Raw genomic sequence first — 25,167 nt, 5'->3', positions numbered from 1 at the left:
TTAGACCCAAACCTTTAAGCAGACTTCATTATTTAACTAGCTAAGGGTACGTCTACACTACGGGATTATTCCGATTTTACATAAACCGGTTTTGTAAAACATTGTATAAAGTCGAGTGCACGCGGCCACACTAAGCACATTAATTCGGTGGTGTGCGTCCATGGTCCGAGGCTAGCGTCGATTTCCAGAGCGCTGCACTGTGGGTAGCTATTCCGTAGCTATCCCATAGTTCCCACAGTCTCCCCCGCCCCTTGGAATTCTGGGTTGAGATCCCAGTGCCTGATGGGGCAAAAATCATTGTCGTGGGTGGTTCTGGGTAAATGTCGTCACTCATTCCTTCCTCTGGGAAAGCAACGGCAGACAATCATTTCACGCCCTTTTTCCCTGGATTACCCTGGCAGATGCCATAGCATGGCAACCGTGGAGCCCGTTCAGCTTTTTTTACTGTCACCGTATGTGTACTGGACGCCGCTGACAGAGGCGATACTGCAGCGCTACACAGCAGCATTCATTTGCTTTTGCATGATAGCAGAGACGGTTATCAGTCATTCTGTACCGTCTGCTGCCGATGTAAATTGGCAATGAGATGACGGTTATCTGTCGTTCTGTACCATGTGCTGCTATCATGAGTGTCCCTGGCTGAGGTAGGCCAGGGGCGCAAAGGCAAAAATGGGAATGACTCCCCGAGTCAATTCCTCCTTTATGGTATCTAAAAATAGGGTCAGTCCTGCCAAGAATATGGGGCAAGTGTACTAGAGAACCAGTGTATCGGAGAACCAGAGAGCACAGCTGCTCCATGTCAGATCCCGCAGAAATGATGAGCTGCATGCCATTCATGGGGGGTGCCCCTGCAACAACCCCACCCATTGCTTCCCTCCTCCCCAACCTTCCTGGACTACCGTGGCAGTGTCCCCCCCATTTGTGTCATGAAGTTATAAAGAATGCAGGAATAAGAAACAGTGACTTGTTAGTGAGATAAAATGAGGGGGAGGCAGCCTCCAGCTGCTATGATAGTCCAGGCAGGACATTAAGCGGTGTGGGGGAGAGGAGCCCTGCATCCCGCTGCTATGATAGTCCAGGCAGCACAGAATCTTTTCTTTACACATGAAAGGGAGGGGGCTGATTGAAGCTCAGCCCCCAGTTGCTAGGATGAAGTTACCAGCCGTTCTGTACCATCTACTGGGAATGACCAGGAATCATTCCTATTTTTACCCAGGCTCCCCCCCCGGCCGGCCTCACCTGAGGCCAGCCAGGGGTATTCAGCAGCTATCAAGCATATTGTACCATCTGCCACCGGGGAGGGAAGAGGAGCGAATACTGCTCTTTACTGCTGCAGCATCGCATCTGCCAGCAGCATTCAGTACACATAGGGTGACATTAAAAAAAGTCAAGAAACGATTTTTTCCCCCTTTTCTTTCACGTGGGGGGTGGGGAGGCGGTACATTGACGAGCTATACCCTGAACCACGCCGGACAATGTGTTTGAATCTGCAGGCATTGGGAGCTCAGCCAAGAATGCAAATACTTTTCGGAGACTGCTGTGGACTGTGGGATAGCTGGAGTCCTCAGTCCCCCCTCCCACCCTCCATGACCGTCCATTTGATTCTTTGGCTTTCCGTTACGCTTGTCACGCAGCACTGTGTAGCCTGGAGATTTTTTTCAAACACTTTGGCATTTTGTCTTCTGTAACAGAGCTGTGATAGAACAGATTTGTTTCCCCATACAGCGATCAGATCCAGTATCTCCCGTACGGTCCATGCTGGAGCTCTTTTTGGATTTGGGACTGCATCGCCACCTGTGCTGATCAGAGCTCCACGCTGGGCAAACAGGAAATGCAATTCAAAAGTTCCCGGGGCTTTTCCTGTTTACCTGGCCACTGCATCCGAGTTCAGATTGCTGTCCAGAGCGGTCACAGTGGTGCACTGTGGGATACCGCCCGGAGGCCAATACAGTTGATTTGCGGCCACACTAACCCTAATCCGATATGGTAATACCGATTTTAGCACTACTCCTCTCGTTGGGGAGGAGTACAGAAACCGATTTACAGAGCCCTTTATATAGATATAAAGAGCCTCGTAGTGTGGATGGGTACAGCGTTAAATTGGTTTAACGCTGCTAAAATCAGTTTAAACGCGTAGTGTAGACCAGGCCTAAGAAGCTGTCACAAGATAACGAATTGCTTCTCAATTAACAAACTTTTTCTTGATCACTTTGGCCTTTTGAAATATTAACTTGCTACATGTATTCTTGCTGCATTGCAGTGAGAATCAGAAAGTAGATATTTTATTATTGTTGTCATTTGTGGATGACTGGATCCTAGTTGTATTTCTGTTCCAAGCAAACATTACGTAATGACCCTGCTCACAAGCATTTCATGTTTAGCTGTTGAAACCCCTGAGAGATGGCTCTTGCAAAATTTTTCTCCTGTTCAGACTCAAATGGAATTCGCCCCTCTGAGTTTGAGGTTTGTTCTGGAGTTTGAACAAGACCAAACATTCAGTGTGAAACGTAGTTAAAACCACACATTTTCACTGGTTTTCATATGAGAACTGTGAAGAATTTGCAAGTTTTCTATGAAATGATAACTTGGCCCTTGTTTGCTCAAATTTAGGCCTAGTTTTCTTGAATGGATTTCAGAGCTTTCAGTGAACCTGAACTGAGTTTGAATTTGTTCAGAAATACAAATACAGGAACTTTTGAATAGAATTGGGTTTTATAACCAAAAAAAAGTTCCTGCAGCTCTGATATTTCACAAATGTACAGTTACAGGGCCAGATTCTGTTCTCAGTTATGTTGGTGAAAACATGGTTTAACTTAAGTGAAGTGGGAAGTTACACTGGATTTACATCAGCGTAGAATAACTGATTAGTTATTTGGAATGTCAGCTCAAAGTATTTACTGAAAACTCCTCAAAACCCAAAAGGATTTCTATAACTAAGTTCTTGACACCTAATTCACTGATTTTTGGGGGGTGGGGCATGCTTTTAATTTTTGGTGGTACATGGTTTACATAAAATCTTTAATGTAGACCAACTGTATTTAACAAGGGAATGCCAGCAACAATCTCACTTTTGTAAAGCATAATAAATTGTTTCAAGGTGCATGATAACCTCCTGGGAATGATACACAATCTCCTTTACCAAGCACTCGAAGGGTCTGTTAGAACTGACTCCAACCCAGCTGCTTCTAGTTAGTTCAACTTCAGTAGATTCTGGTTTGATTTAGTGACCGACCTTTACCACTGTTTGTTCATGACACCTGGCTGCTGGTAACAGCTGATTCATGGCCATTCAACAGAGGCAAAATAAATCTCATAGTGCCATACTTTGGGGGTTGATTAGAATTCTGTAGCCTGGAAGTCCTGTAACCTTGTAGGCCCATGAGGATTACCAGGGGATCCCAAGTTCATGATGGTAAAATATCAGGAGGTAGCTGATGCATCTGAAGAAGTGAGGTTTTTTACCCATGAAAGCTTATGCCCAAATAAATCTGTTAGTCTTTAAGGTGTCACCAAACTCCTTGATGGTAAAATGTTTAACTCTTTCAGTCCCTTCTTTTTTTTTTTTTTTTACTAAGTATGGATCATAGGTATCCCTTTGAGAGTCATTTCCTACTCTTATGGGTACTACGCAGTCACAACAATGGTATTTTTATTCAGTGAGTTTTGGAACAGCATTGGGAAGGTAATTACAGGTTTTGATATTGAGGTAATTCGTATGTATTTGTAGTATAAAAATAAAGACTCACAGAGATGCCAAAGGGCTGTTGGGTCCTGTAGTCAAGGCCCTTGCTACTACAGGATTGTTCTCTGCAGTATTCCTTAGGGCATTGCTCAATTTTAAATGAACCAGATAACGGAGCTTCCATTACTTCGTTTGGGAGGCTAAATATAATGTTACCTCAGTTATGAATTCAGAGTAAAACAATGGAAACAACAGGACAGAATCGAAATGGAGCGAGAACAAAAGCCAGTTCCCCAACCAATGACTACCGGGAAGGGAGGGAACATGATATTAGAAAAATATACACAAGGCAGTTGTACTTTTGAGGAATATTGTAGGTGTTGTGATGTATCATCCCGTGACGTCTTGTGACTGAGCAATCTTGACTCTCTAGATGGATAGTATGCTTCAGTGATGGAGTATTAGAGCTTTTATAGCCTCTGGTCGTATTCTTTGAGATCTGCAAGCTTCAGGAATCTGTGTTAATCTCTTTATACCACACTCATCGCTGTAGAATCTGAATGCTTTATGGATTTTACCAAACATGCATGCAAAAAAAAATGCTTCTCTCCCTCTCCCTCCTTGTGGGAGTTTGTTTAATTTAATTGTGTGGGAGTTAGATTATTTATCCACGATTTAAAGAGAGAGTTCCATACTGAAGAAAATTATGGTAGTTTCAAACATACTAGACTTCAGGTGTACAAACCCTGCAAAACAAACCTTATGAAGTTCTTGTGGTTTCAGGCTTACTTACAAATTTGTGCCTCCACCCAGATCCATCAGAATTTGCGAAGATTCACTATGAGCCTTTCTAGCAAACCTGGGACTGATTTGTGGGTTTGCATCACAGTTATGTGAAATTCACTTTTGACGTGAACTGTGGTGAAAGATGGCAATTTTGACTGAGTCTCTCTTTGAGATTTTAGATTCATTTGACTCTGAAACCCAAGACCACACTCAGGAGCTCTCAGATAAAACATAAAACTCAAAGCGTTTAATCCAGGTGCGGGCAGACTTTTTGAGCTGAGGGCCACATCGGGTTTCCAAAATTGGATGGAGGGCCCATTATGGGAGGCTGTGCCTCCCCAAAGAGCCAGAGGTGGCCCGGCCCTGGGCCCAGCCTCCGCCCCCTATTCAACCCCCCCTGCTTCTCACCCCCTGATGGCCCCCGCGGGACTCCTGCCCCATCCACCCCTTCCTGTCCCCTGACCATGCCTGGACACCCTGCCCCCGATTGCCCTCTGCTGCCTCATCCAACACCACCTCTCCTTCCTGACTACCCCTCCCGGGACCCCTGCCCCATCCAACCAGCCATTCTCCCTATCCCCTGACTGCCCCCTGCTGTCCCATTCAATCCCCTTTCCTTCGTGACTGCCCCCCGGGTGCCCCTGCCATGCCACTGCACAGCACAACTGCAGCTGCGCTGCCCGGCAAGAGCTTGCAGCCCTGCCGCCCAGAGCATTGCACTGGCGGCGCAGTGAGCTGAGGCTGCCAGGGTGGAGGAACAGCAGGGGAAGGGCTGGGGGCTAGCCTCCTGGGCCAGGAGCTCAGGGGCCGGGCAGGAGGGTCCTGCAGGCCGAATGTGGCCTGCGGGCTTTGCCCCCCTCTGCTTGAATTGATCTCCTGCAAAGTGAAGCTGCCAGATTCTGTATGACTTTGTTCAGTGTGAGCCCATTACTGTTGTTGTTTTGGGGGTTAAATGAGGATTTTTCCCCATTAGATTCTGCAGGGATGTCACAATGCTGATTTGTGGCCTTGCAATCTCTTCCACAGCAGACTGATATAATAAGCATAGGATTAGGATTTTATGCAGAAGAGGCAAAAACTCCTTATTAAACCATCAAACATTTTAAGGATGAGCAAAATGAAGACAGAAAAACCCTGACTTCATAAACTCTTTTCTTTATTAATAATTGTATTCAGGCTACCCCCAGCATGAAAAATCCTCCTTTAATCTGAACTCATTTTGGCTACTCTCTTCATATCTAGCTCAGCCTGACAGATACTTCATTGCCTTGAGATGCCCTTTTAACTTCTAAAACATCAGTTGGGTTTTCAAATTCTTAAGGCCTTTCAAAGAGTATCAAAATCCCAAAGGGTTATATTTCTTAACTCCCTTCCTGTTGCATAGTGAAACTCAACATCCCTCATAGAGACCTTCATCCTCCAGGTGGCATATATTTGACCAATCCACAGTCAGTGCTGTTTGGACAGAATAAAAAATGCATCTTTATGGCTATGTTAATAGTGGACAGGATTGGGGAAATAATTCTTCCTTGTGCTTGCGAGCAAGTGTTGTTCGCAGCATTTTCTGATTATATGTAAAACACGATCTGCCGTGTGTCTGGCTATTGTATCCACCAGGGCTGGCCTTTGCCTCAAAAGAGATTTGTAGTGGCCCAGTGATATGTATATACTGTACTGGACTTTTAATGAACATGCAAGGAAGGCATTTTAACTGACAAATATTTACTCACTAGAGCAAGGTTAAATACATCCCTGGAAGAATTCCTAGAAAACGTGTCTTTCTGTACACCGATACAGTGTTTAGGAGATTAAATTGTAAAAGGTTTAATTAAAACATGTGGGTTGTTTTTCTTTTTTAACCTTGTGGAATGGAAATCCATTTGTAGGGATAACTCTGAGCAATAGTTATGCATCGCTCCTCGTAACCCCATAGTAGCCTTTCTCTGTTCCACGATATGTTTGGAATGATCTGTCCTTCTGGGGGTCTCCCAACCATGGCAGGCTGCTGGAATGAGAGGATTAAATGAATGTAAACCCTGAAGGATTTTGTTAAGCTTCAAGAGGCTTTAGGATTTTGAAAAAGTAAAACAAAACTTGTGCAGCCTCACGCTTCAGAAGTAGAAAAGGCACCTCGAGTCGAGACAGATTTGTCGGCCCAGTGGATAAAGAGGATGGAAGTTATTAATTACAGGCTAATCATCTGCTTCTTCAGGGAATAAGAGAGATTGAAAAATCACTCATCCCTTTGTGTGAAACGTATCTGAAGCACAGGTCAAAGCCACCTTTATTCAACTGCTTTCTCATTCACCATCTCCGTTCTTCGTACACACAGTAAGCCAGATTCTTAAATCCCCTCTGGCTGTAACTAGCCATTTGAGAATTCCTCTGGGGAGCTTATGGGTGTAGTTTGGGCAAGTCTCTTGCAGGCATGGAATTTGCCCCCCTCCCCACACATGGCCCTATTGGTCTGACGGGAGCTGACCCCCTAAATATAGAAGTCAAACTACGCCTAAGGATACATATAAAGCCAGTAGAGCCTGATCCTGTGCCAGTTGTTCCCATTGCTCCCACTGAGCATGGATGCAGGAAAAAATCAAGTCAGGGTAATTACTTCAGAATTTCCAACGGAGTATCATCTCTGTGAATTGAATCCTAACCTGATTGGTACTCTGTTTGTACATTAAGAAAACAGAGAAGACAACTGATTTCCCTTACATATGCATCTTCAGAGACACCCCCACACATCAGTCACACGTACATATTCAGGCACCTCCAAAGATGTCTAAGGAGAGTGCTCCTTGGAGACCTGGAATTATGTGATGTCTCCCAACTAGGGTGGTGGCCTGATTTCCCCACCAGGGTTGGCATGGCATTTCCTCTCTGGATATCACTGCCATTTTAGGATGCTGCTGCCTGCTTCACTGAATTTTTCTTGAGAACTGTGGGATCTTCTTAGTCCACTCCAACAAAGTTCTTTGCCAGCCTTGTTTGTTTCTTTTGGCAATTTTGATGTAATGAATGCACATAGTATTTTTCTAACTATACAGAGGCCACTTGTGCTGCTGTAATTGTGCCTAGTTTTCCTAAACACACATTCCTCACAAATATTGTTCCTATAATTATTTCTAGTGGAATTAATGGAAACTAAACATTGTGGGACCAACGAGATTAAGCTCCCTGCTTGATATAAACAATGGCCAAAATAAGAGAAGGAGGCTTCCAGTGCTGCCTCATCTCCAAACTACAGACCGTTTATGCCCCTCCTCGTTAGCTACATGGCATACAGATAGTAACTTTTTGTGTCACTGGTAGAACCGAAAGAGTTTATATTCTTGTATATGAAAGTAATGTGGAAGGAAATACCCAGCCGCTTTTTCAGTGCCCAGCAGCACAACAGTACTGATCAACACAAGCAGGTCCAAACTGCACTTCAAAGCTCCCCTAGAGGCTGAAGGCCTACAAGAAGTTATGCCAGAATTAATACTTTGGCCGTTCATCCCCACAACTGAGGACTGGTTCCACCTGCTATGACAAGGTTTTTCAAGGCATTGTGTGAGCAAATGTTCTGCCTATCCGCTGTCAGAGCAGGGATGGTCTTGTGGGTAAGGCACTGGACTGGAACTCAGGAGATCCAGGTCTTATTTTCAGCTCTCCTGCAGACTCCCCGTGTGCCTTTGGGTGAGTCACTTAATCTGGGGTAATTTTCCAATTCCGTTGACTTTTATGGGATTTAGGCTGTTAAGTCATGTAGGCAGTTCTAAAAATGTTACCTTTAATTTTTATTCTTAATTAATTTTACTCTTAATCTCTCTGTGTCTCAATTCCTTATATGTAAACTAGGGAGAACAATCCTTCCTCCCATCCTTAGTCAGTCTGTCCATTTTGTCAGGTTAGATTGTAACCTCTAATCTCTTATTCTGTGTATGTACAGTGCCATGCGCAATGGGGCCTCTAGGCATTGCTGAATACAAATCGTAAGAACAATCTGACAAACTAGAGAAAATGAGAAGCTGATCTGGCGTGGAGAGCCCTCTGAGAGTCATAGGTGACCACAAAGAAAATGTCCAGTGTTTCAGTTCATACATTTTCTGGACAGTTGGATTTTCTGTCTTGGCTAGTGAAACATGACGTACAATCAAGTTCACTGACTCTTGTTGATCTGTTGCGGGTGCAGAGGGAAAGTGCTTAGTGAATTTAGTGCTGTTGAAAGGCTGAAGGTCCTGGAGACGGAGGGCTTCTAACCTGAGGTTGGGTACATGCTTCTCCATTCTGCCTCACCCCTGACCTGGAGGGACAGCTCCAAGGAGAAGAGGGTTGTTCAGTCTCCATAGCCTGTTCACTTTGGTTTCTTTGCTGGAATTTGGGAGGTGAGAGATGGGGAAAGAGGGGCTTTGGTTGAAATACTGTGAGGCATGTATCTCTTGAGTTTGAAAGGGATCGGTTAATGACTGAAAGTAGAAATGAAATGAAAACAACTGTAGACAGCACTCCCTAAATGCTGGTTCTCAGTTTGGACTGCTGTTGTGCTGTTCTTTTAATAGTAATACATCTCCATGTATTGCCAGCCTCCGGAGACGATGTGACGCCCTGGGCCCTAGCCCGCCAGGGCAGCAATAGCTTTTCTTCCCGAACATCTTGCACCTGCAGTGATGTCTTTGAGAGGTCATGTTTATAACACAGGTTGTTACAGTGGAAAATGAGCTCCGCAAAGTACACGGGCGACTTTCTCTCATAGAGAACAAATCATTTTACCCTTTCGGGCTCACTACGGGCTGCAGTCTGATTTGATTTGCTGTTGATTTTGTCAGATGCAGGCTGGACAGTGGGGTGGATGCAACTGTTTAATAGAGCCCCCAATCCAGGATCCGTATGTGCCTTCTGTGTTGCTCCAGCCCCTAGCTGTCGGCAAAGCTCAGCCCCTCATCCATGTACACCAGAGGAGGCAAAAGGGAATCTCCCCCCGGCCAAGCCAGAGGAGCTGTGACACCTTGGTCTCCACTGGAAATTGCTAGCCACAGGAGCCATGCTGAACTTGTCTTATCTGGACCATATGTTGCCTACCCCATGCAAGCTAGGAGGAGCTGAGTGGCTTTCAGGTGGTTGCCCCCTGCTGGCTGTGCTGGAAGCAGCAGTTAGTTCAGTTCTTATCAGGAAACTCTTTGCAGGCATTGCAATGTGCCATCTTATCAAATGCTGGTGGTGAATAATAAAGGCCCATTTTGGCTTCAGCGTTCCTTTTGGCAAGTATCTGCATTGCAATGACGACTTTAGAATGTGAGGAGCCATACAAGAGGAGAAGCAGCCTTTGGTGTCTTAGCATTCTACATGGTTGCTAAACTATGTGGCACAAGTACCAGCTACATGCACCGGTGAACCCCTCCATGTTTTCAGCAGCAGCACATCCTAATTAACTCTTGAAGATGCTGTCTTTGTGTGTGTGGTTTAGTGTGGGAAGAGAGGACTGGACATCAGAAAACTTGGGTTCTAGTCTCGCCACTGCAACCGACTCATCGTGTGAGCCTGAATAAGTCACTTAACCCCTCTTGTTTCTAAATTTACGTGTTGTAAAATGGGGATCATACTTGTCTGCCCAGCACGGGTTACCTATCTCACAGGGTCAGCATCTGCAATGCTCTTTGTGCTCCTCACATGAAAGGGACTGTATAAGTGCAAAATATCATTAACACTGACACCGTTTGGCATAATGGGAGTTTCAGCTGCTCTCTCTGAAGTAGTTATAGGTATTGGATACACTCACAAAAGAAAGTAGTCACACAAGTGCCTAGAAGTCTGGAAGCGAATGGAAAAGTTACCTCTGGATGGTTGAACTGACATCTGGGGATGTGGGAGTAATCCAGTTAAGTACCTTCAACTCAGGAAGAGCGTCCTGCAAACAGCTACATACTTTGGCCTGATACTGTAAAGCCACATAAATCCCCAGTACCTGTATTTTGTTACATTGTTGAGATGTGGATCTCCTTCTGAGAAGCAAGTGATGGGCTTGGTGGGTCTTTGTGTATCCATCCTCATCTATGAGTTTCTGTTACATTATGTCCCCCCTTCTCCCTACCCCCCAAAATGACAAGGAATATGATGTTTGTTACCACAGCTGCTCTCATTTATTTTGCACTCACTGGTCACAGATCACATTCCATGCATTCAGAATAAAACATATGTCTCTACAGATCACATTAGGCACAATAATAATCAACCTCTTACCAACCTTCCCAAACCATCAGATGGGAAACAGAACAAAACAGCCCCCCTGCCTCCAATAGCCAATCCAACCTGCCCAGGTTTGGGATCCTCAGCACCTTTTAGTGATGATGCTCTGAGTTTGGGAATTTGATTGAATTCCCAAAGCAGGAAAAATATTTACTTGGGAAAGGGTTTCATTGCAAACTTTTGTGCGCCCCCGGTATTGGCCTCCCACTGAAAGGAATGCACCGTTTACTTGCTATGATGTGCACAATAGCATATTTGAAAAGTTTCAGTATGTAAACAAAGGTGAAACCATTGTCTCCACATTTTTCTGTCCTGTTTTGATAAACACTATAATTGTTTTGCTGGAAGTACAGTGGTTCATGCTGCCCCGACATGTAGATTCAGGATTTGGGCAAATGGAGTTGCATTCAGAAAGCCTGCTCTGGAATCTGGCAGCTGTGTAGAGTGAAATGTAGCATGCACTAGAGTTGGGAGGTATTGAATCACAAAACTGCAGGTTCTGCACTTTTTCTCTCTTTTTCAGCCAATGGTATTTGGTAATCTCCTGAGGTCTGAATTAGAAGGGTCTGAGGGAGGCACAAGGAAGGCCTCTTTGATTGCATGAACTTTGCTTATTTTACTTTATTTGGTCTCCTTTTCCAACACTGCCATATTTCAACACAGCTTCAGCCAAAAGACAAATGTCAAGTTGTCCCACACCAAGTGATTTGTTAAGTCTCACAATTTGTAAATTGTCAAAGGTTCAGAATGCAGAGAGAATGTCTGAAATGAGAATAACAATTCCACATAAGCTGCAGACATCATTTATTAAATGTAATTGGACAACATCATAATAAAAAACAGAAATTACTCAGAGCAGTTCACCCCCTGAAATCTTCCTGTACAACTTGGAGCTTTTCTCGTTTATTCTTACTTATATTTTCCCGCTCCCAAAACCTAATTTATTATAGGCTTTCACAGTCCTCATGTTTAATGTACTTAATTCTCCATTGGTAAACTTGACAGGTCAGGTCACTACAGACATCTGATTTTTTTTCTCTTGCTGTTATAAAAACAACTCACTGCCAATGTTATAATGACTAAAGAACACCACCCAAAGGAACGTCTTTGTGAATAGCTTTTCATGTCAGGCCCCAGGTTAATTCTCTTTCCAGGAATGTATATGTTGTAATAGTGAATGTGTTTCCACGCTGACATTTATGCATGTGTTTTCACCTTTTCACATTCATTTCCTTCCATTTATTTTAGCTTTTTTTCCCCTATTCTTTGGCCTGCCTGCTGCAAAGTCCTTCCAGAGCTTGTGTGATTGCCTTCATCGTAATGTCTTATACAGTTGACATGGAATGTCTGGCTCCACAGCAGAATGGTGTTCTTTTCCAGCAGAACCCTGGCTCCTCGGTAGTCGTCATTTTGAGAACGCCGTGCTTTCATTTCCTGAAAGTGCTCATTGTAGAAACAGTCCCTCAGGAAGTGAGACATCTTTCTGTCTGTCACCTGTCTCATCTGTTTTATCTGTACAGCTCACATCACCACAGTATCTGAGCATCTTGTCTAGCTCTTACTTTGTCATCTAGGGATAAGCAGCGTTCTTTGGAGGAGCAGTTGTTTTGTTTTAAGTGTTTCAGCTGTTGGACTGTTCTGATGTAGTGAATTCATGTGGAAGGAGCTCTGAAATTTCTTCTAGTGATGGGGGATCTCAGACTTCAGGAGGATTGTGGTGAGTTTGGGTAAGCTCTCAGAGCTGCAGATGCTCCAGTTGAAGAGTATTCAGTCCCCAGGGGTCTGCATATTTGGGCTGGAAATCTCACAAGAATAGGATACTTCCCAGGATGCCAGGTACGGCCTGTCATTTTAAAAATGTTGCAGCCTTTGTCACAGATCTAGAAATGCAGAGCTAGTGCAGGAATGAAACGTGCTAGGAGGACAGAGCTATTAGAACATTGCATTTGGTTTGATTCTAGAAGATGGGATAAGTGTTCAGGCTGGGAGAATGATCATATTCTTCCTGACATGCTTTGCCCGGAGCCTTCCTTTCTTCCTGCAGTCAGAGCATTTCTTTTTTACAGAGCTCTTGCAGTGTTATTCATGGATAAAGGTGTGGAGTTTACCCACCAGCTGAAAGTATCCAGACTAGCCTCTGGTGGTTAAACTGGAGAAGGGCCAATAAGGCCTAGTTCAGGTTTTGGTTCTGCAAAACCTCATCACTCAAGCTTTGTTTTAGCAGAACCAAGAAGCAGAGGTTGGTTTGGAATCTGGGTTTCAGTTCATCAAACTATCCAAATTTGGGGACGGGAGTTTCAGGTGGAAAGTGGTGGGTTTGCTCCCTCTATATAAGTATACGACACAAGCCTGGGTTTGAAGATTTGAAGGCTACATTAAAGACAGTAATAATTAAATTAGTGCCTAAGAATTTCATCTTTATGCTGAAGTTTGTACATAACAAACACTAAGAAATTTCTCCAAAGCATCAGAGATTCCACATATTGCAGTAATAACTAGCACAAGGGTAGGCAACCTATGGCACAGGTGCTGAAGACGGCACGTGAGCTGATTTTCAGTGGCACTCACACTGTCCGGGTCCTGGCCACCGGTCTGGGGGGCTTTGCATTTTAATTTAATTTTTAATGAAGCTTCTTAAACATTCTGAAACCTTATTTACTTTACATACAACCATAGTTTAGTTATATATTATAGACTTATAGAAATAGACCTTCTAAAAATGTTAAAATGTATTACTGGCACGTGAAACCTTAAATTAGAGTGAATAAATGAAGACTCGGCACACCACTGCTGAAAGGTTGCTGACCCCTGAACTAGCAGTTTAAAATAATAAGCGCTGAACAGAACTTGTGCACTGTTTTAAAGCTGCCACCAGGAGGCATCCATTTTACAAGAACAGAAAAAAGCAACATGGGATGAGATACGGGAGAGAGATTGGAGCTTCTGACTGTTTGCAGAGGTGCTAAAAATTGTGTGTGGAAGCTTCTCTCTGAATGCTTTTTACTGAGACACTGTGATTCGTGGTTTTCTCTGAATGTGACCACTGGAGCTCAGTGCTCTTGGTTTGCCAGTTTATTAATTTTCCTAAAAATGCTGTCCTCAGTAGTTTGCTAACCAGAGAGGCACTGCAGCCGACAACCCAAAGAGCTGTAGGTTGCGATGCCTCACAGGTTAGCCAACTATAATGACAGTAGCATGAATCTTCTTAAGCAGAGATGTAAAGTTAAAATATAATAATTGAAGGTGCTGTAGGTAATTGTCTTTACTTTCCAGGATGATCTGTGTGCTTGATGTCGTTACTGAGGAGTTGGTTTGAGTATTACCCCAAAATTTATACTCTTCTTTCTTTGGCATTTTGTCTCATTTGGTGACATTCTGATTTGCCCCTGACATACAGCAGATGGCTAATGTAATCTGGCTGATAAGGCATTGGTGAGGCCTCATATGGAGTACTGTATCCAATTTTGGGCCCCACACTATAGGAAGGGTGAGGAAAAATCGGAAGGAGTCCAGCGGGGGGCAACAAAAAATGATTGGGGGCTGGAGTTTATGAGGAGAGGCTGAGGGAACTGGGATTATTTAGTCTGCCGAAGAGAAGAATGAGGAGGGATTTGATAGCTGCTTTCAACTACCTGAAAGGGGGTTCCAAAGAGGAAGGATCTAGACTGTTCTCAGTGGTACCTGATGACAGAACAAGGAGTAATGGTCTCAAGTTGCAGTGGGGGAGTTTAGGTTGGATATTAGGAAAAACTTTTTCACTAGGAGGGTGGTGAAGCACTGGAATGGGTTATCTAGGGAGGTGATGGAATCTCCTTCCTTAGAGATTTTTAAGATCAGGCTTGACAAAGCCTTGGCTGGGATGATTTAGTTGGGGATTGGTCCTGCTTTGAGCAGGGGATTGGACTAGATGACCTCCTGAGGTCCCTTCCAACCCTGATATTCTATGATTCTACGTGCAAGCCCTCAGCTTCCCAATATTTTGGCCTTGGAATCTTCGTTGGCAATTCTCTTGCATCTGGTACCTCTCTTGATGAGGAGTCAATTTTTGGACACCTGCATCATCCTGGATGTCAGCACGATGAATATCATCACATCTCATGCACTCCCACTCTTATCACAGGAATTTTTTTCCAGTTACCAGAATTTGCAACTGTTCTTTATATTACACCTTACACCTTGCTCTGAATCCTGTTGTGGCAGTTCAGATCAGCTGGGAGGCTCTAATCTTGAAGACTTTATGGCCAGAGGCAGGCTTCTTCAGTCAAAGATCCCAATTTACTGGACTCTTCATCTCTTGGGTAACCCACTGGACCCCATGTCTTGTGACCATCAAGGCAAATGACCTGAAGCACCTGCCTGTCACAGTGACCCTTACTTAAAAAAAAAAAAAAAAAAAACAAGTTCAGAGATGAAGTGAAAACCTAATTGTTTTACCAAGAATGTTTTTCATTAGTCACCTCTGTAAAGATGATACTATACGCATCTCAGTTTCTTATATACTGGTACCATGATCTCTGTTTAGAAAAACAAAACTGTGGCCTTTTATGAAGATTATTCTAAGATCTGCAAAGAACAGCTTTTAGAAGAGACAGTCAGCACAATCCTACCAGCCTGGCCAAAAGGAAGGCTCGCTGCTGCAGCTGCTGCAGGTTCTATCTGCAGACTCGCAGGGTTGCATGTTAAAAGACTCAGTTGTAGAAATGTGAGCAGTGCCAAGTTGGGTCTTGCCACTAGATGACAGAAGTTTCTGATTTGATTAAGTCCTTAAATTGACAAATACACGTGTCGTCTCCATTCCTCAGGCTGGAAGGTTGCAGAGAAGTCTTGGTTCTGAGTTCAGTTAATCTGCTTTTCTTTTCCCTGTGGCACGTGCTGACTTTAGCAAGATTTCAGGTGGATCTATTTTGGAGCAAGTGACTTGTCTATATAATCATTAGCTCAGCCTAGATTTCATTAGTGTTTATTGTCTGAATGGTATATGCTGGCAATGGGCATCCAGCTGTCTGTGCATTACTCTTAAAGTAACATTACAAAGCAAGAACAGAGTGACTTTCTTCCAGGCTGCACGGTTTGATCTACCAGCAATAATAGTCCTGGCCTTACTTGTGTCCAGTAACTTGTCAGAGAAGAACTATGCCTTACTTTGGCTTTTGATACAGATGATGAGCTTGGAGTCAGATTAATCAAAGTTAACTGCAGTGTGTGTGGAAATGGGATTCCCACTTCTGCAGGCAGGTGAGCGTGCCCTCTCAGCTCTGGGTGTGCGAAGGAAAATGAGTTAGCTGCAGTAGCCAAAGGAAATGTACAGAGTTCAGTATACAGTCTGCAGCTCATGATTCTGACCTCCAGACCAAATGCCTTAAAACCATACTGGTCTCCTTTTTTTCTGATATGTTTAAGTAACACATTCTCTTTACAAAGCAAAGAACTAGTTACTTGAACCCAAATACATTTTTTGAATGTCTTGTTAAGTGCCAAATGTCAAGAATTTCATAGTGAACCAATAAATCTCTTTAAAACCTCCCCACACATTTCAGATGTCTGATTGGAACATAACATCTCCAAATTTAGGTTTGTTTTGGATTCTGTAGCTGAAAATGTGAAATGTCCCAGTATTGCCATGGTAGATTATTCCTTTTCTTTTAGCCATGATGTGGAGTCTTCTAAAAATCTCCCCTGCAGCCTATTTGCACAAGCCACTTTAGAGGTTGCTGCATAATTTGGTGCCTCTGAACTGGTATGGAGGATTACTCCTGGGTGCACCCACAGTATGGGAAGGTCAGGATAAAAGCAGTGACACCTGTACAAGGGAACACACTGCTGTGTGGTAACCCTTTATCTAAGCAACCATGTTAAATTATCTTCAAGGTTTCCACTATGGTTTGTTTGATTTTTCCCTTAAATTCTCACTTCTGCTAGGCAGTTGATTTTTGCTGGTCTCTTAGTTGTTGGCTGCAGGTTGCAGAGAGATTTAAGTATGAAATGGATTTTAAGATGAGGTTCTCTAGCAGTCTTATATTGTACATTAGGAACATTGACAGCTCATGAACATAGTCTGTTGGTTTTGAAGTAATTAAAGTAACTTTCACATATTTCAGTGAGGCATGAAAATGTTGCACTACAGAAAGCAACTCCAGCACTTATTTAAGAGGATGAGGCATGCAGCCAGATAATGGCTTCCAGAGGGACTATGGGGAGGATGGTGCCTCAAAGTTCAGGGAAAGGGATGTATAAACTTCAGCTGATTTGGGGCTCTGATTCTTAAACCTGTTTCTAATTCTGACAAGTGGGCATTACTTTATGCCTACAGAGTTTCTTCTATCCCATTGGCCTATACCACACAGTTCAGTTAAAGAATAGTGTCATCTTGACTTTAGATAACAGAGGAACCAAAAAGAAGAATGGTGCTTTCCCCTTCTCTCAGTTGGTAATTACTCAGGAATTGTGGGTGCAAATTTATCATAATGGTTCTGCCTTTTCTTCAACAGAGGCTTAAGGATTTTGCTTTTAAAAGCTGACACACAAGTTAAACTATGTTGGGTAAGTAATGACATTTGGTGTCAGAAAGACACTCTCTTGTCTGTGGGAGTATTTGCTGAAATGACCAGCTGCTGCCAGCTATTCAGTGAAAATGATTCCCTATAGGTCACCCACAAGAAATAATTGAGCAGAATGCAATGTAAGAGATACCACACACTGCTGAGGCTCATTAAACAAGCTACACATGAAACTTGGTGGCATCCAGAACTGATCTGGAATTAAAGGTCTGAAAATTGGTATTGAGTATAAAAGCAGAAATGGGGTTTTAGATTCTGAGAGGCTGAGATGGGCTTTTTGCTTGTTTTCTTTGACAATGCGAGCAAAATGTGCAAAATTATCGTGGAAACCAGCCTTTTGATTTAGGATAATTCATCTCTTTTTTAAAAACTCTGGACTCCTAGTAGTTAGTGAGAAATGGATTCATTTTATCCTTTGGACTTCCCATGTCAGTAAAGATTTCTGCTTTTTTTTACTCTTTGTCATGTGTGTTTTTGAAAGTTCCTGCTTCCTTCACGTCCTCTCATTTAATAATGATCTGTGATGTGTAGTGCGTGAGCATTTGAATAGGCTCATTCGACTATTCAAAGACTCCAGTTGGGTCTACCATGTGACTACCTGCTGTGATCTCCTCTTCCATGTGAAAGACTCAGCTTACATGCTACTGTGTGCCTTTCACTCTGTTGGGCCTTTCATAGATTCATAGCTCATGAGGCCAGAAGGGACCACTGTGATCATCTGGTCTGCTATCCCCCACCCCACCCCACCCATATAGCACAGGCCATAGGATGTCCCGGAATTAATTCCTATTTGAACTAGAACTTTAGGAGCTGGGAGTGCCTGTTGGAGGACTAGGGAGCTGCTGGTCATAAGGAGTGCATAGCTGGTGAAGTGCTGGTGAAATATACACATCAGAGGCAGTGTTAGCCCACTGGGGCCCCAAGCAGGAATATTTTGCCTTCACCACCACATAATAAAAAGTGAATAGCGGGCAACCTTGAGCTGCTTGGGGCCCTAAGCAATGGCTTAGTCTGCTTATGCCTAGCACCGATTCTGCATCAGATCATCAAACGGTGGTGCATAAAAAAATGGAGACCTTCCAAGAGTCATTGTTGCCCTATTGGATACTGGTATGCAAAAAGGGTCATTGTTACTTAGGGATTTATCTGTGATGCCGTAGTCCTCTGCATGATGATGTCACAAGTAGAAAACTGCAACCTCAGATGAATAACAAAGCTGGAATGGAAAAGGGGTTGAAATAGAAATGCAGAAAATACAAAATATTGTTCAGTTTTCTCCATAAGAGGATAGTGGGTATTTAACAAATTTGGCTGAGAAGTAGCCAACTCCTGCTAACCAGTTACTTTGCTACATCTCATCCTTCCTTAGTTCTACATAAATGCTCCCTTTCTTTATGCGTATCAGCAAAGTAGTCATTTTGGACAGGTCTGGAAACTGAAACCTCTTTGATCGGGGGGATTTTGGTATTAAGGAATTATTGCCGTTCTTATAGTTCTGATATTTTCTGTTGTTAACAGTGCTCTCTGGTTTGAACTCACAATTGTTTAGGTTACGTCATAGCTGCAAGTATAAATTACAACATCATAGTAGTGCTTTATCTTCTCTTAATATGGCAATAAACAAGAGAACTGTTTCATAGAACAAGACTGATGGTCCATCAGATCTGGTGTTTGTGGCTATTTCTGAATGTTGCAATGAAAGCCTTAAACCTTCTACATTGCAGCTAACTGTGAAATTTGATTACATGATGGGAAGTTTCTTGCTCTTTCAGCTGGTGACCAACTGAAATACGAGGATTGCGAATCCTTGTGGTTTTTATCCTGAATCTCTTCTTATCCACGCAAATATCTGATCCTTTTAAAAAATAATGTACGAGACTATTTTCAAACCTTGCATCATAAATTGCTTCTACAAAATACAAAGGTGCACCCATTACCCCAATCTCTAATTTTTCATGCACAAATGGGTATTACTGGGGAAAGCAGGATATATGTGAGTATAAATATCTCTGTGTATGCAGACACGTGTACTGCATGTTCAGTGGAGTAAGTACCTATTTCATAGCAACATTTTAAGCTTTAAAATGTATCCCTTAGCATGCAGTCAGAGAATTATTTTGTACAGCTTACCCCTTTATTTTTTTACTGTTGGCACTAGCTATCTAATTAAAAACTAAGAAAGTGAGAAGTGAATGGAAAATAGCACATTTTTATCATACATTAATCATCCTTCTGGTTTGGCTCTCCACTAAAATCTCTCACATTTCCCCCCAATTTCTCATCTCTTTCAGATGTCAATGAATGTGAAGCCGGGAATGGTGGTTGTGAGTCCCAGTGCTGCAATACGATTGGGAGTTTCTACTGCAAGTGCCCCCATGGGCTGAGGCTGAAGGGAGACGGGAAGGTGTGTGAAGGTAGGAATGGGATGACAGCCTGCTGGCGTGGGCCAACCATTGGGGGCTTTGATGAATTCCCTTGGCTCCTACAGCTGTATGTATGTTACAAAGAATTGCATTGTAGCCTTAGAAATTCTGAAGTTATAAAGTTAGGCTTTGCCAAATTTTATAGCAGAGTAATGCTTAGAGATTTTTACAGAACAGATCGGGTCTCCCCGTGTTTGTAGAGTAAGAATCAGCTGTTGTAGTGGGTACTTTTAAGTGTCTGTCTGTAGTGTTGAGACCCTTTGCCCTTCTTCTGCTGTTCAGAACCCTTACCCCTCTTATTCTGTACAGTCAGCTATATTTAAAATATGGTATTCCACACAAATTGTACCAGGATGATTTGCAAGATAAATAATAGTGTAGATGGTGTGTGGTGGGGGGTAGGAATAATAGGGTTTGTGGAAGTTGGATGGGGGTATGTGAGGGAGGTGTGTATGGTCTGGAGTAGTACTGTGGAGTGTGTAAGAGAGACTGGATGTATTTTGGGAGTGGGGTATGTGATTACACATGGAACAGTAGAGTTGTTCCCAGTTGATCCCAGACCCCCGGGATCATGCCGCACTCTGGTAGAATTCTTCCTCTTTTTGTAATTTCAGGATGCAAAATAAGATTTTAATTATATTGATATCCAACACCCTCCCCTCATGAGAAGGAATAGGAGGAAATCAGGTTTAGCTTTAGTGTACTGGATGGGACCAAGCGTGGGACTTTTGTTTTCCTTTATGACAACAATTGTAACTAGGAGAGCAAATACAAAACATACACCAACTACAGGCTCCATAGATGATTGATTGCAGCTTAACTGCTTGGTTTCACTTATGCACTTAATTACAGTATGTCTTTTATTCCTTCACCTAGGGTACCGTCATTTGAACACCTCTTCTGGCTACTGGGAAGCAGCAATGGTACCTTAAATTTCAGCCAGATTTTCAAGGGAATGAAAGGCCATTAGCAGGGAGAGACCATCTAGTCTCTCTCTCTCCCTCTCTGGGTCAACATGTTGTTATCTCACTCCTAATAGAACTTCCTTTTGTGAAGTGAAATCACTGAAAGCTCTTGCTTCAGGAATGTAATGGTTCTGTTTGTGCCCATTCCCAGCTGTGTCCCGTCTGCGAGAGGACAAGGGCTGTTTGTGGTTTCAAAGCACTTTAGCCGCCTTGACAATGTTTTGGAAAACTTTTGTGCTGAGCTGGTTTTAAGTGGACAAATTTGTTCTGATTATTCAAGGAAAGGGGGAAGTGTGCTTGGAAAACAGGTTGTTTATATTTGTAGTTTAAAGAAGTCTGCGCTTATTAAATAACAATACTCTGCAGTATTCTGCACTAATGCTCCCAAGCAGAAAAGCTAGCACTAGTAATGTAATTTATCAATTATATTGCAGTACTGACACCACCACCAGTTGGGACAATTGCTGAAAGAACATTTTCTTTTATTGCAATAAGGCAGACAGACTTGCTAATTATTTTAGCTTGTTAAATTTCCTTGAGTCTCTTCAGCTAGGTGAGAGAGAGAGCAATGCAAAATACGTGAATTTGGAAAGATTTCAAGTGAATGTCAGTGGAGTTTCTAATTTTGGGGAGAAATTTATGGTTTTGAGTGGAAATCTGGCAGAATTTGATACCTCATTCTGGGGTGGTTGGATGGTGATCAGTGAGAGAGAAGCCTCTGTTGAAATATTTCTCCATTTCTTTCCATTTCCTACTAATTTACAGCATGGTGGCTGAAACCTAAAACACACATCCTGGAAAGGCAGAATTGCCTTGAGTTTTCCAACATCAAATCCAAACTTGAATAAAACAATCTTAAATCAACCAGCATCTTTGAGATTTTAGAGTAAGTTAACAGGCCTCAGAACGGACTCTGTGATGCCAAAGAAAAGTCTTCTCTGTGCCAGGACTGAAATATCCATTCCTTTTACTCACTTCCACGTAAAATGCTCCTCTTACAAATGCTCGCCTAGTCCTTCCCCCCATGACTGACACGCCTCTTGACTCCATCTAAAGGGTGATAAACTTGCACTGGCCTTCTTTGAAAATTGAAACTCTCCTTGACAATGGGCATGGGAATGGGAGCAGTATGCCAAATGACAGGGCATCCAAAATATGGGATGTTGTGGATTCATGTGTAAAAGCTGCTCCTATATGGAAATATCCAGCTAAGTTGGCATTTCTAATGTCCAGGTGTCAAGTTTATCTTCCTTTGAACTGGTGAAGCTGTATTGGTGCTAGTGCAGCAGTGGGAAATTAGAAGGAAAATGTGAGCATAGACCCAGCCATGGTATCTAAATGCTGGTATATTTGCTTGAATAGAAAATCCAATTTCATCTTACTCTCTGCTTGCTTACTACAGTCAAAGTTCCTGTCCCACCCCCTTCTGCCTGTTTCCTATGTATATTTCTTCTTGTTTTTTTGTTGATATAAAAAAATGCCCTTCAGCAAGGGCCCAAGCCATGAAAAACTACTAGCTGACACCCCTTTTGCCATCCTCTGCTGCGAATTCCTTGTTTCATGTCATTTTCTAATAACCATTTCATACTGGCTGGACACAGAATGTCATTTTAATGCTCCTCAGAGAGTGGCAGGGTCTGTCCAAAGTCATGTAGCCTTCTGTTCAGCATCAGTACTGTCATCTCTTCTAAAATCGTGTCTGAGGTGAATGTTATATTTTTGTTAAATTACCTTTGGAATAGTAGTTTAACCATGTGATTGAGGGTACTACGGAATGTGAATATAATGGATAGGTCCATAGCCATTAGGAAGAATTAATAGATAATTCTACACAGGCCTGGTGGTAATGCTCAACTTCCAAGAGGATTAGTCTTCTCATTTTCTACCATGTTAGTACCAGTCCACACCACGGCTTGGGCATGAATCATTATGTTTATAAGGGGGGGGGTATAAGTCCGTGACTTCACCCACAGAGTAGCCCAGAAGTTAGAGTCCTAACAACTAGATTTTAAAGGACAGGCTCTCTTTCCTCTACCCACACACTCCTGATGTCATTCAGTCATCCAGCATAAATGCTCAGTTTCTGGGCACAGTCAGTAGCTCAGACATCTAAAATGATACTAGTTGCATGCACAGAGGTGGAAAAAGGCTGTCTGGTTTGAAAATCAGGCGTTATGGGTGAATCCTGGCCCTATTGAAGTCAACAGGAGTTTTGCCATTGTCTTAACAGAGCCAGGATTTCACCCAAAGTGTCTGTCTTGCATTGTTTCCCATCTTCCACTTTGGAGTTTCTCTTTCCATGAAATAGGCAAAGAGATACACATTTGTATGTTCTGTAAAGTGAAAATTAGGGGACTGTGAAATGTAATAGTCTAGGCCCCAAAGGAAGCCTCGGTCATATGGACATTTCCCTCCTAGAGCTTAAATTCATTATCATTATACAGCAGGGGTGGGCAAACGTTTTGGCCCGAGAGCCACATGGGGGTGCAAAATTGTATGGAGGGCTGGGTAGGGAAGGCTGTGCCCCCCACCCCCTTCTGTCCCTTCCCACTTCCTGCCCCTTGACTTCCCCCCTTCAGAACCCCTGACCCATCCAACCTCCACTGCTCCTTGTCTCCTAACCGCCCCCTCCTGGGGCCCCTGCTCCCAGTCCCCTGACTGCTCTGACCCCTATCCACACCCTCGCCCCTTGACAGGCCCCCCTGGAACCCCACGCCTAACCAACCCCCCCATTCCCTGTCCCCTATCCACACCCCCATCCCCTGACAGGTCCCTCCAGGACTCCCACGCTTATCCACCCCCCCATCCCCTGACTGCCCCCTAGAACCTCTGCTCCATCCAACTGCCTGCGTCTCCCTGTCCCCTGACTTCCTCCCAGGATCCCCTGCCCCTTATCCAACCCCTCAGCCCCTTACCGTGCCGCTCAGAGCAGAATGTCTGGCAGCCATGCTGCTTGGCAGAAGTGTGCCGCTGCCCATACGGCAGTGTGGCTGTGGAGGAGGGGCTGGGGGCGAGGCTCCCCAGCCGGGAGCTCAAGGACCGGGCAGGACGGTCTTGTGGGCCGTAGTTTGCCCACCTCTGTTATACAGCCTGTAGTTTTCTACTAGAGCTAAACTCTTCCACGCCCTCCCCCCCATGCCGAATTATATGCTGTTCCAGTTCTGTGTGTTTGGGATGGCTGGACCTCAACGTCAGACTATTGCAAGAGATTATTTGCTAACCAGAGCCAAGAATTAGCTGTATTTTTTCTGAATCTATGCCAATCCCAGCACTAGCTGAAATGGACACCTTTACCAAGTTCTTACAGCATTAAAAATATAAAGAAAACATATTTTCTTTAGTAAGAGTTAAAGCACCCAACTCAGCATGTGATGTTGATATATTAGTGTTGTCACATGTTTTGTGGTAGAATTATCAGTTTACTGCACTGATTTGCTTAGTGGGAGAAAGAAACTATTCAAAGTAATTAATAAACATTACTGACATACTGGGAGACAGCTATCTTAGTGAACATTGATTTGGACATCGAGGAATTTTTGAGAAAAAATGTTGCATCCTTGCCAGTTTGGTATATTTGTCATGTTTTGTTTAAAATAGCTGAAAGTATTTCCTGGCTTGTTATACACACTATCAAGATGTGTGAAATAAACAGCTTTGTCCTTATCTGCGCCAAGCTAAGGCAGTTTGAATGTCCCCAGTATTCCCTGGGCAAGGATTAGTTTCTCAGATGATTAAGGGGTTCATTAAGGGGTACTGGTGGGAGTGAACCACACAATTACACTCTCTCTAGTACAGACCATGTGGTGCTGTTATACAATACTGTTGGCAGAATGGGTTGGCTAAAATTAAAATTGACATGAACCTTTGCTCCAAACATAGACTCAACTAAACTTTTTTTTTGTTTTTAAATAGCTGGGACCATAAAGGGCAGATGTTTCATGAGTGAGTCTATTCTTATGGCATTTCCAGTCCGGTCTGAACTGACAGGTGCTGGAAATCTCACAAGTCTCTTACGATATTACCAATCTAATTTCCACTCTAACGTGGCTTGAATAACCTCATCCAAAGTTTTTGGGCCTGACTCTCCACAATTTTGACTCTTGTGTGGTCACTTATATCTGTTCAAAATGGGTTCTGATTTGAATGGTGTTTTACACACAATTTGTGCTCACTTTGCTCAGGTGTAATATTGATGCTTCCTCCAGGTGCCCAAGACTGAGAGTCACCTTGTTGCCTCTCTTTTGTAATTTCTGCAGATCAGCTCCTGGATACCACCAGCCCTCTGCCACTCATGCACTAGCCTCAGAGTTCTGCCAGCCCTTACTTTGCCTGGCAGGTATCAAAAGGTGCACTCTGGTCCCTGAGCCCATCTAAGTGCATTCCCTGCAGCGTTCAGCTCCCCTTGCTGGACACTCACAATCATTAGCAGGTTGGCTTGTCTGATTCAACTGAGGAGTCACACATTGCTTAATGACACAGCGTGAGATATATTTATAATAGAAACAAGAACAAGTTTAATAACAGAGAAC

The 25,167-nt window shown here is 43.3% G+C and overlaps 1 protein-coding gene across 7 annotated transcripts in view; it reads left to right on the top strand.

Moving 5' to 3' along the window:
- Positions 1-25,167, top strand: part of MEGF6 (multiple EGF like domains 6) — a 236,829-nt gene that overhangs the window by 106,253 nt on the left and 105,409 nt on the right. For all 7 annotated transcript variants that reach the window (XM_030537922.1, XM_030537925.1, XM_030537923.1 and 4 more), the window contains one exon: positions 19,542-19,664. In XM_030537922.1, coding sequence (XP_030393782.1) covers positions 19,542-19,664 — 123 coding nt within the window. The remainder of the gene's footprint in view (positions 1-19,541; positions 19,665-25,167) is intronic.

The sequence above is a fragment of the Gopherus evgoodei genome, chromosome 18, assembly GCF_007399415.2.
Source record: "Gopherus evgoodei ecotype Sinaloan lineage chromosome 18, rGopEvg1_v1.p, whole genome shotgun sequence".
Classification (NCBI taxonomy): Eukaryota; Metazoa; Chordata; order Testudines; family Testudinidae; genus Gopherus; species Gopherus evgoodei.
The sequence above is the reverse complement of the archived record's forward strand: the minus strand, read 5'-3'. Positions and strand labels throughout refer to the sequence as shown.